This window comes from Peromyscus leucopus, chromosome 19 (assembly GCF_004664715.2).
Source record: "Peromyscus leucopus breed LL Stock chromosome 19, UCI_PerLeu_2.1, whole genome shotgun sequence".
In the NCBI taxonomy this organism is placed as follows: Eukaryota; Metazoa; Chordata; class Mammalia; order Rodentia; family Cricetidae; genus Peromyscus; species Peromyscus leucopus.
The window spans coordinates 25,280,652-25,293,032 of record NC_051079.1 but is presented as its reverse complement, the minus strand read 5'-3'; the positions used below and the strand labels follow the sequence as shown (position 1 = coordinate 25,293,032).

Genomic DNA, 12,381 nt, shown 5'->3' with positions numbered 1-12,381 from the left:
CAGTATACTGGACCCTTTCTTGGGGCTGGAAAAACAAATCTGGAGTCGTGAGGGGTTGTAAGCACACGGGCACACCGTTGCCAGACTCGGAAGGCGTGACCGTTACGGAGCTGCGAAGTTAGGCAGAAAGCCTTCCAGAAGCAGAGGGATTTTTTTTTTTTTTTTTTTTTGAGGGGAGCCGTTTCGCTGCAAGGAGGTAGTAAGATGAGGATTCATCACCACCAAGGGGAGCAGTCCCGGGGAGCAGTCCCGGGGACACAGCAGGCTCCCCATACAAGGCTGAAGCTCAGAGGCAGCCCTGAGACACATGCGTTAGAGCTGCCGCTCCTCCGCCTGGCCTGGATGAGGACCGTGTCCCATGCTCCTTTCCAAATGCCTTCTAAAGGGAGGGCTGGGCGACTACGAGATAGAAGGGGTGCTGGAAAACCGAGAGAACAAACAGAGACAGACACAGAGTGGGGACCAGAGAGACGACAGCTCAGTGAAGAAGGCCGTTGCCGGGCGAGCATGAGGTGTGGAGTTCAAATCCCCAGAGCCTGTAACTGCGGGGGAACACGGTGACCTGCCGGTGATTCCAGCGATCAGAAAGCAGAGACAGGGTGTTCCTGGAGCAAGGCAGCTTGCCGGGCCAGTCGTATCCATGAGCCCTGAATTCATCTGAGTGACCCCGCCTCAGAGTATAAGATGGAGAGCAGTTGAGGAAGACTCCAATATCAACCTCAGCCTCTGCACGTGTTCCCACATGTGCACGCATGCACACACACACACACACACACACACACACACACACACACACACAAATGAGTCACAACTACACTTAAAAAAAAAAGACATAGGTGATTCAGATGAGTTAGTGAAAAGATGTGGAGTCCCACAGAGAACTAAAATCTACTTTAACGTTTAAATATGATGGAAATTCTAGAAATGTAAAATGTTAACTGAGAATTAAAAACTTAATGAGGGTTTTTTTTTTGGGGGGGGGCGGGTATGTATGCATGTGTGGTATGCATGCCTGAGGGTGTGTGTACTTGAATTTATGTAGGTGCATGTGTGTGTGTGTACACACAGTGGCCGCAGGTTGACATCAGGTGTCTTCCTTAGTTGCTTTCTGGAGGGGGCACGGAGGGGAGTCTCTCATTTGAACCAAGAGAGCGTGCTGATATGGCCAGCCTAGATAGCCAGTTTGTTCTGGGGTTCCTCTCTGTCTCTGCCTCCCACACACTGGGATTACAGGCAGACACCATGCCTACCTAGCATTTACATAGATGCTGAGGTCTGAACTGTGGTCCTCACCCTTCCTACTCATGCGGAGCCATCTCTCCAGTCCCTCAGTAAGTTTTTATTGGCTTCGATGGTACATTGGACATAGCAAAATGGCAAGTGTACCAGAAGCCAGCAGAAAATACCCCAACTGCCCAACTGAGACAGAGGGTAAAAGAAGAAAAAGTGATTTTTAAAAAGTATAAGAGATGGGGACTGGAGAGAAGGCTCAGAGGTTAAGAGCACTGGTTGCTCTTCCAGAGGTCCTGAGTTCAATTCCCAGCAACCACATTGTGGTTCACAACCATCTGTAATGAGATCTGGTGCTCTCCTCAGGAGTTCAGGCATATATGCAGGCAGGACACTGTCTACATAATAAAAATTAAATAAATATTTAAAAAATTATAAATTTTTTTTTTAAAAAGTATAAGAGACATCTGGGATCCAACAAGACGGTCTAACATCTATGGACACAACCCTTAACTCAGAGATATTGCCCTTCCCTCCTCAGGCCTGGCCTGGCATCCTTCTGATGACTCCGGGCTACATCCACCCATCCCACCCATCCCTGGCCCACAACTGACCCTCCTGTGGCCCAAACGCTAACACAGCTGCAATCGAGTCCCCTTTACCATCTAAGTAGGCCAGGTCTATAAAGACCTATGGCATCTGGCAGGCAGGAAGTGCTCCATACAAGCGAGCCCTGAGAGTCATGACTATACTCCTATCTTCATATCCCTGAGCATTCATCACAGCAGCTGGCATCCACTGAGTTGTTGGACAACTGTTACCCACAGTTTCCCTCCCCCACAGCTTTGCCAGAGGGGTAAAGGTTGTGCAGCAAGTCATGATAGACCTGGAATGGCAATCCAGGTGTCCTGTTCCACCACCTGTGGGCACTGTCCCATCCCAGCCCCACTGACCTGAGTGCTCTGTCCAACGTGAGGCCCGAGAAGTCGAAGAAACTGAGGTACTCTCCAGCGACCAGCCTGCTGAACTCATTGCTGCCGAGAAAGCACCATAGGATGTCAGTTAGGGCAGGTCCCAAGTCCCAGGATGGCAGGTACTGGGGAACTGGGCCCCAGAGAACCCTAAACCACCACCCAGCTCTGTCCAGACCCTGAGTTGCCTCCCCTCTGGGCACTCAGCTCAGATGGATCAACCTTGGTCTGGGGACTCAGGAGATGGTGTCTCCGCTCAGGTAAGAGCCTGCTCAGCGAAGGGACTGGGAGTGAGGTGAAGCCAAGTGTCCCCAACAGAGTGATGATATGACATCACATCAAGCTGGGGGGGAGGCGGGGCAGCAAGAGGTGAGGCAGGGGCAAGACCTCGGATCACAGGAAGGACCAGGGCCTGGCTACAGACTTTGATGCTAATACCGCACCTGCAGAGTGGAGACCCACAGAGAATGGATCCAGAAAAAAAAAAAAAAAGTGGCCCAGATGAGAAAATTTAGGTTGCTGAGGTCACCAGAAAGGAAAAGGAAATGACTGAGAAGATGGAGATGTCGGAGCTCAGGACAAGGACAGGGCTGGCTAAGTCCCTGCGAGAGTAACCCTGTAAGAGACAGCTTGGTGTCGTAAGAGCCGAGCCCTTGTGAGAACAAGGTGCAGGGAGCTTGGTGTGGCGTCGGTGCTTTCCTGTCACCTCAGCACTGTGAGGTGGAAGGATTGGGAGCTTGAGACCAACCAGCCTACATAATGAGACCGTGTCTCAAAAACAAATCAGTGAAACTTTTAAAGGTACAGATGGGCTGAGGGGATAGCTCAGAGTGTCTGCCTACCATGCACAAAGCCCTGGGTTCAATCCCCAGCATGCTAGGTGTCAAGAGGATCAGGAGTTCAAGGTCACTTTGAGCTTGAGGCCAGACTGGGTTGAAGCAATAGCTCAGTAGTTCATTCACTGCTCTTCTCGAGGACTTGAGTCTGGTTCCCAGTACCCATGTCACGTGTCTCCCAACTGCCTGCAACCCAGTCACAGTGGTTCTGTCGCCCTCTTCTGGCTTCCTCGGGAATCTGCACACATGTGGCATACAATCATACAACACACACACACATCCATACACATAAATAAAAATATTTTCTTTTAATGTGCGAGCCTGGGGCAGAGATCTGAAAGCAGCCCCATTAAGGGTCTAGACCAAGGAAAGAGCTGGCGAAGGGGACTGAGCATCAGCAGGGGAGCAGGACTGTGCCCTCCTGGAGGCCAAGGAAGAACATGTTTCATGAAGCCTGGGAGGAAGACTCTGAAGAGATTTCTAACCTGACTCTAATTAAAGGCTTTTAAATAAAAGTCTAAATAAAGCTTTCCTTCCCATTGACAGGATCATGGGAACTAGAGGAATGTGTGAAATAACAGCAGATCCACATCCAAAATGTGGGAAATTCTTTGGGATAAATGGCTCTGTTCCTTCAGTACGTGGCACTTCCTGGAAAGGTGGCCTCCAATGTTAAAATGCTTGCCTTGCAAGCCTGGTGCTGTGGAACAATCTTTGTACACTCTAAATATACGCTGCTCTCATTGTTAATAAAAAGCTGATTGGCCGATAGCTAGGTAGGATTTTCAGGGCAGAGAGAATGCTGGGAAGAAGAAGGGTGGAGTCTGAGGAGTCATGAGTCAGACTCAGAAGAAGCAATATGAGAAGTTCATAGATGAGGTCAATGAGCCACAGGGCAGCACATAGATTAATAAAAATGGGTTAATTTAAGTTGTAAGAGCTGGCTGGAGACAAGCCTAAGCTAGCAGCCGAGCATTTATAATTAATAATAAGTCTCTGTCTGGTCATTTGAGAACAGATGCCAAGACACAGAGAAACTCTGTCCACAACCTAGGGGTCTGAGTTTGAATCCCTAGCAACCAGGTTAAAAAGTTACTGTGGTGGCGTGGACATGTAATCTCATCACTGAGGATGTGGAGACAAGGGGATCCCTGTAGTTTGCTGGCTGGGCAGCCTAGCCAGTCAGTGAGCTCCAAATTCAGTGGGAGACCCTTTCTCAAAACATGCTATATAAAGTAATAGAGGAAGACACTCAAGACCAACCTCTGGTTGATGTTTTTATCCATTCTTACAGATGAACATGCATGTGGGGGGGGGGGATGAAAAAGACAGAGAGGTGGCTAGTTGTATATTAAATGCCACTTGTGAAAAAGAGGGCCAGGTGCAACATGTGAATCATATTCCAGCCCTAATTTGACCACACAATTTTTATTTATGTATTTATTTTTTGGTGGTGGTATGGAGGATTGAACCCAGGGCCTCATGAACATAAGACAAGTGCTCTATGCTGAGCTACAGCCACGCCCTATTTTTATCTTATATATTTCTTAGGAAAGTCTCACTAAGTTTCCCAGAGTGTCCTTGAACACACTCAGTAGCCCAGGCAAGCTTTAAGCGTGTAACCCTCCTGCCTCAGGCTTCCAGTAGCTGGGATAACTAGCCTGTGCCACCAGACCTGACCAAACCAATGTTTTTGAGAGAATCAGAGAAAATGAAATACACCAAATGTTGGAGATAATGAGGAATTTTTGTTAATTCTGTTAACTGTTATAACAGAATTGTATAAAAATTCCTTTTATCAGCTAGAGGTACAGCCTAAGTGCTTGTGAGTCAAATGATAAGAATATATGCATATGCTTCCCACAAGTGGAGGGAAAGCTATGGGGTGACAGAAGAAAGAAGAACAGAAGAACACCAAAGCTGAGTGTTGGGTGTGATGATACACACCTATAATCCCAGCATTTGGAAGGTTGAGGCAGAAGGATTTGGTGACCAGCCTGGGCTACATAGTGAGACCTCAGAACACTTTGAAGTTGCATAATGGGTGTACGAACAGTTGGGTGTATTGCTTATCTGTTTTGTGTATGTTCAAAATGTTCGTAATGAAAGACTTGAAATAGGAACAAGTGGACCAGTTGTGTCCATGCTGCTGAAGGCGGCATGGGTAGCAGCCACCTGCTTCCAATACCCTAAGCCCTCAGTGATCGGAAAGAGAAGTGTCTAAAGGTGGCACAGAATGGCAAGAACCCATCTGGAGGGGGACTAAGGGAAGAAAGGAAGGGACAGAAGCCACCTAGGGCAAAAGACCTGAGAGCTGGAGATGAGGATTTGGAAGCGCCCCCCTCCCACGGCCCCACCCCGTACGCTTTTTGGATGGGAGGGGTGAGCTGCAGGAACTGCAGGAGGAGCCTGCAGGGGGCGCCATGGAAACGTGGCAGGAACCCATTCTCCCAAGGATGGAGGTGTTCAGCCAGCCAGAGGAGCTTGAGTCGTGATTTTTCGGAAGGGCTCCCGGGAATCCACTGCCCAAGGTACAAGGAAGCTTCAGAGGGTACAAAAAGGCCTCCTAAGACTTAAACCCCTCATCTAAGCCTGACCCAGGTCTGACCATCTGCCTTAGCTTGTGAGTGGTACAGGAGGCCGGCCAGCTCCCTCCACCCCCAGCCTTCCTGGGGTGATGAGTCCCTGTGGATAGAAAGGCCAAGGCAAGGACCACACTATATTCAAACATACCCGGGAAATGTCACCCGCATCTCACACACACACACACACACACACACACACACACACACACACACACACACGGTCCCCAATCCTCCTCTAGAACTTCTGCCTGCCTAGTGTTCTTTGCACCCGGATCCCTCATGGGTACTCCCCTCCACCCGGCCCCACGGGGTAGAGCTCCAGCCCTGTGGCATTATTCTGTCCTCTCTGCTGCCCTTCATGACACCACAACCACATCCCCCATCCCGCCCCAGCCCTGAGGGGCCGCCTGTCACCACCCCCTCCCTGACAGCAGCCACCTTCTCCCAAGCAGCCCAGAAAGGAAACAGATTTAGGGCGAGGTCAAGAATGAGGACGGTGACAGGAGGAGGTATCCTTGGAGGGCTGGTGGGAGCTCCTGGCACCAGCTACCCCTGAAGAAGTCGCCAACACCCTTTTCCCGGTGGCTGGGGAAGACAGGGGGTCTGCTTCGCCTGGCATAAGGAGCTGGGGAGACGCACTCACTTCTTGCCCAGCTGCCGGGCCACATCGCAGCGCTGGAAGCCCTCGAGGTGGTAGAGGCGGCGGGCCAGCCGGCGAGCGGCTTCGCTGACCCCCTGGCACCCGTTGGTCAGAGGATCTGTGCCACCAGGCTCCAGCCCCTCGGAGCTGCTCAGCTCCGAGTCCGAGTCCGACAGGCCATCCTTGAGGCTGGTGTCACTGCAAAGGGAAAGGAGAGGCATCAGAGGGATCCCACTGAAAATCCACTGGGTGGGAGAGGGCGGTGGGGAGCGGGGCAGAGGAGAGAAAGAGACTCCACTCCGGGCAGCATGGAGCCAGACTTCCAGAGCGGCTCAAGTGAATCAGATGTGGCTGTGCCCTCAGCATAGCAATATGATCTGCTCCGAGCTATTAGAATGGACGGGCAGAGTGCATGCACCCTCAAGACTGTGGACGGGCTGTCTGCATGCAGAGGATAGACAAGGTGACCTTGCGAGGGCTTGTGGATTGCGGACACTGCCCTCCCAGAACGCTTTGCCTCCTCTGGGTCTCGGTTCCCCTATCTGCTCGGTGGCTCCCCAGCTCCCGACCCAGCCCCTCCTCACCTGGCAGAGTTCAGCAACTTGTCCGTGTCCTCGTCATCCTCGTCGTCCCCTCCTGAGCCCCCAGGTCCATCTTCATGGAACCCATTGGGCACCGAGGTGAGAGACAGGTGGCTCAGGACGTTCTCCGAGCGGCTGCTGGAGATGGACCGCCTCAGGGGGCTGCCCAGCTCCCCATCACCACCACCGGCTGCCCCCAGATCCCCCTCAGGCCCCATGTCCCCAATGCCCAGCCCAGCCCCAGGCTCGGGGATGTCTCGAGCCCGCTGCTGGATGAGGGGTGTAAGGGGGGCCTCGAAGCTGACACAGCTGTCGCTCTCGTCGGTGAGACTCAGCACATCCATGAGTCCAGGCTGCTGTACTGGGTGCCCCGCAACAGCTCTGACTCCAGGATCTTCTCAAAAGTGGCACTGAAGCCATCCCGCACATCTGGCTCCCCAGGGCAATCCAGCCTGTAGAACGCAAGAGCGCAGTCGCCATTCTAGATAGATGTGCCCCCATACTAAGACTAGCTACCACACTACCAGTCTCTAGGAGCTGAACACACACACACACACACACACACACACACACACACACACACACACACACACACACCATGCATACTCACACAACCCTGTGCATATACCAATGTAAAGGCTGGAGATACACATACGTACCCCCATACATATTTACACACCCCTGTGCACTTGCCCATTCAGGCCTGGCAGGCCTACAGCTATGCCCTACAAGACGTGTGTGTGTGCTCTTCTCAGACTTCCTGGCCTTTAGACATTGCCTGCCCACCCCCTCCTCCTTGTCCAGTGGTACCCCAAGACCAGTTTTTCTACCTTCTGCTGAGAAACAGACTGCAACTCCACTGACTAGGAAAAACGCAAGGTTCCCGATACAACCTATTCAAAATCCCAGGGAAGTTCCCTGGGAGGGATGAGCACACGAGGCCTGCACACCGGGGCCATCTGGAGGTAGGAGAATGGGCCAGATAACCTGCCTTTCACATCTAGATGTTCTGAGTGAACTTGAAGCTCCACTGTCAGCTGGGAGAGACAGAGTACAGTCCCTCATGGAGATGGTTCAGTATGGTTTGTGGGGGCTAAGTGCTGGGGGGCGGGACAGCAAGCCTGCTTGCCTCTGAAATCCCTTGCAGGACTCTGTCTTTTCAAGACACTCAGAAGCTGAAAATGGGGAGAGGAAATCCCAGACTCCCAGAGAGACTAGGGACTGTCCCCAGGCCATCACCAGAGTTAGAAATGTGAGTGCCCATCCCAGGGTACCCACTCACCCCAGCTGGGGGTCCTCAGCATCTGGACAGAGACTTCTGGACACATCCTCCTCCTCCTCCTCTGCTGGTCCACTAGCCCTCCAGGGCCTGGATTCCATGGAGTCTTCCAGAATGTTCCCATCTTGTCCCAAGGCCAGGCCGTTGGTGAGAGAGAGGCTAAGGCCAGGCAGGGCCGCCTCTGGGTCTCCCGTGGGCTCCATGGTTCCCTCTAAGGTGCTTCTCTTCTCACTGCCTGGACTGCTGGTGTGGCTGCCTGGGCCTCCACTGGCCTCCATTCCATTCTGGACCCCAGGCTCCCCTTCAGGCTCCAGGCTGTGGTCCTCGACGGCACCTCCTTCCTGACGCAGTTCACACGGGAGCTTTTCTTCCTCCATGGCAGTCACTGCTTCCACCTGACCCAGCCAGCCCTGGGGCTCCAAAAAACTTGACAGAAGACGGAGAGAGAAAGACAAGTCAGTCAGACAGGGTGGAGTCCTGTGAAGCCAGTGCTGGGGCCGCCTATGATGATCTCCTTAGTAACTTTCAATTGGGGAATGAGCTCGGGTTGCGACACCCTAACTTCAGTGGTCAGGCCAGCCCCCTGCCTCCAGCTCTTCTCTGGCCCGTGGCTGGACCCTGGTACTCTAGCCCCTGCTTTCTCTACTACATCTTAGGGTCTCGGTTGTGTCCTCCAGCATCCACCAAAGTCCCTTGAGGAAGACCCAGGTAGTGAGGAACTGGGCAAGTGTCCAGAAGCTCCTGAAGGCCCCCCTGTATTATTGAGAGCGAACGGAGACAAAACCCCAGGTTTGCCTTAGCAGGCCATGTGCCTGCCTCTCCACATGTTCGCAGCCCCCGCTGCAGGAGACAGAGGAACCCGCATTTGTAACTAAGCGGAGGAAATTGGCCCAGGAGTTGCTTTGAAAGGGGCCACTAAGAGAGAAGTCAAGGGAATGCGCGAAAGGGCAGCTTGATGCTGGCGCTGGCAGGGAGCAGCGTTCCAGGGAGGCCCCAGCAGAGCCCGGAGAGACAGCCATCAGCCACAGGGGGCCCACCCGGAGCAGCGCGCTGTCCAGGGTGCTGGGCGTTACCCGCTGCGCTGAGGCGAGGCTGCCCCTGCCAGCCCAAGTGTCTAGCGATGGCAGAAGACGGGAGAGAGACCAGGGCTCCCTTCTCCATGAGCCCTCCCCCTCCCAGGAGTTCACCAAATCTTAAGGAAGACCTCTGAGAAGCACTCTGGGGAAAATGAAGCCGGAAAAGCCACACCTTTGCTCTGCCCAACCTCCAGGGGCTTCCTGCCCGATGGCATTCTAGCTAGGAAGGCAGAAGCCGCGTGCAATGGGCTGTGGCCTCACTCACCCACTCTCTCCTCTCTGCCCCAGGCCCCTGTAGTCTAGGCTACCCTCCCAAGTAATCTCAGCCGGAGACACGAGCCAGGCCCGGCCCCCAACACCCTGGAAAGCTGCAGAGGCAGGTGCCTGGACTTTTCCTGTTTCTGGTTTGAGTTATTCCTTTACTCCACTACATGGGCCTTGGTGGCCCCCAACACCCTGCTTCCTTCTGGAGAGATCTATCTGAGTTCGGGAGAGGCTGGAGGAGGAGAGGGAGAAGTCAGCTTTCTGGGCTGCAGCAGAAGAAGCTGCAGTGTGGAGATAAGGACAGGAACCCTAGTGTCTGCCTGCTCCTGAGTCTCACCTGCCAGGCCCGCCCCAGGCCACCGACTCAGGCCTGCAGGAAAGAGGTAAGTTCCAGGGGGACTTTGCACCTATGTGAGCCCAGAGAGGAAAGCAAGTTCTGCTCTCCTGGGACTCCTGGGCCTTTGAGGAGAGCTCAGCTACTATAGACCAGTTAAAATCATTTACCCTGGGTTTTCAAACACTGAGTAGAAGATGGCTGGGAAGGGAGAGATCGGTGGCCTCAGCCCCGCCCATTGTCACTACCTAGAGTATGGGTGGTTTTGTTTTGGTTTGTTTTGGTTTTTTGAGACAGGGCCTCTCTACATAGACTACCTAGAGTTCTAACAACTGCACTAAGTTCAGATTTTAAACACACACACACACACACACACACACACACACACACACACACAAAGATTTAAAACATCTTCAAGCCAAGCTCTAAGCTATCTGGCCCTGATGCTAGGACCCCAGGGACCCTGGAGGCTTAGCGCTGAATAAGGGAGTCTTTCTGGTCTGCCCTACATCCCTGCTGCCGTTGCTATTTCTATTGGTTCCCCCCCAGTGGCACACCCAGAGGAGGGCAGGAGGTCGCCTCCTCAGCTGAGACTCCAAGGGGAACATAGCGAGGAAGAGGGGGGAGTGGGCACTTGCAGCCTGCTGCCCGAGGTCTAGCCCTCCACGGTCCCACCAATCCAGGGCAGCAGGGCGCTGACTCGGGGTGACACAGCTTGAGCCCCCTACTCTGCCAGCATGGCTCCAGCTCCTGCACCCAAGCACAGAGGTGGAGCCTGGCAGGGTGGGAGCCCCTCTGGTTAAGGTTCTGCCTGGTCTCCCTGAAGCCTCTTGAGGGTATAAGTGGCTCCACCTGATGTCCAAGCCCACAGAAGACCAAAGCTAGGACTGTGAACAAATCAAGGACCTCTTGGGTGACACCCCCCACCCCCCGCCAGCACTCTGTAAGTTCTAGAAACTGCTTCAGGCTATCCCAGACCTACCTGCCTTGCCATGTCCCTTGAAGCTTTGAGTAGGACAGAGTTTCTGCCAGCACTGGGCACTGACCCATGCCCTCGGTTCCAGGGCTAAACAGACAAGGGGAGGCATTGAGATCTACTCTAGGCGAGGGGCCCAGAGTCCTTGCTCGGGCTGAGGGCCAGTAGAGCCCAGAGTGGTTGAGCCTTGGGAGGGATACACAGAGGGGATGTTTCAAGGTGAAAGGTGTAAAATGATATTCCAGGTCCTCATTCTGAGCCATGATATGACCAGGAACTCACTCCTGCCTCTCTTGCCTGTGAGAAGCCAGAACAGGTAAGTGACGCTAAGGTCATGGATGTCGAGGGGGAAGCTATCCACAGAACAGCCAACTCCAGGGTAAGTGGCTGCTGAACTCAACTCTCCAGATCAAGAGAGACTGAGACGCACACTGGAAAAGGCTTTGTCTGAGATCCCGCTCCTCGCAATCAGGGTCAGTCTCCCTCTGCCACTAGAAAGACTGAGGTGCAGGCTGAACCCCCACCCCATGAAATCAAGGCCCCCAAACCTCAACCAAGAGAGACAAGTCAAAGCAGTGACCCCTCCTGCCTCCAGCCCTGCTGGCCAGAGCAGAGGAGTGGAGCTGGGCCACTGAGCATCTGTCTCAGGGAGCCGCCTACCAATGACAAGCTGGCAGCATTCAAGCCCCGCTGTGGCCCGCCTCTCAGCCTGATCCAAGCCCCTTTCCAGGAGCCTCCCACTACCCACAGCCCTTGGGATGACCTTGGGCTCAGCGGCCTCCTTTCAGCACCAGCTGGGATGGGGACCATAATGATAGTAGAAGGCTGGGCCAGGAGTGACTGAAGAGCCACACACTTTCCAGATCTCAACTGCTCCTCAGATAACCCTGTCCCCTTCCCTGTTTGCCTGGCAGCAGCCAGAGGATACTGCAAAAATAAATGACACCACGTGCCTCCCTCCATCCTAACCCTCCAGCAATTCCTATCTCCCTTAAATGAAAAGCCAGTCTCCCCAGCGTGGCCTAAAAATGCCCTGCTTGAGCTCACTCTGCTGTCCCCTCCCCAGCCACCCTGGCCTCTTTCTGCTCCCCAAGCTCATTCCCACCTCAGGGCCTTTGCACCAGCTGTACCCTTGGCCTAGAATGTTGCCTCCCTGGATCCTTCGGTGACTGCCTTTCCTGCCATTCAAGGCTCAACTCCAAATAGAGGTCCCGTCTGACTACCCAGTCATACTCCTCTGAGCTTTAGAGTGTGAAGGAAAATGGAAACTCTCCTTTTTTGATTAAGTTTTTGGTGCATGTGTGAGTACACCTGTATGTTGCAGGTTCATATGCACGTGTGTGCACGTATGTGCGGAAGCCAGAGGTCAACATGGGTGTCTTCCTCGATTGCGCTCCATCTTATTTTTTGAGGCAGAGTCTCTCACTGAACCGGAAGCTCACTAATTTGGCAAGACTAGTTGACCAGGGATCTTCCATCCCCAGGGATCTTCCCATCCTTACTTCCCCAGCAGTGGAGGTACTGGAACATACCTTTGCACCCAGATTTGAGGGGTGGGGTGTTTTTTTCATTTGTTTATTTGGGAGGTTGTTGTTGCTTTTGATTTTGA

General features: G+C 53.3%; 1 protein-coding gene across 1 annotated transcript in view; it reads right to left on the bottom strand.

Moving 5' to 3' along the window:
- Positions 1-11,126, bottom strand: part of Psd2 (pleckstrin and Sec7 domain containing 2) — a 41,267-nt gene extending 30,141 nt beyond the window's left edge. The window contains 6 exon segments of the mRNA XM_028886756.2: positions 2,184-2,264; positions 6,266-6,460; positions 6,847-7,186; positions 7,189-7,295; positions 8,126-8,548; positions 10,779-11,126. Of these exon segments, the coding sequence (XP_028742589.1) occupies positions 2,184-2,264; positions 6,266-6,460; positions 6,847-7,186; positions 7,189-7,295; positions 8,126-8,548; positions 10,779-11,035 (1,403 nt within the window). The 5' untranslated portion in view covers positions 11,036-11,126.
- Between the last annotated feature and the right edge of the window lie 1,255 nt (positions 11,127-12,381).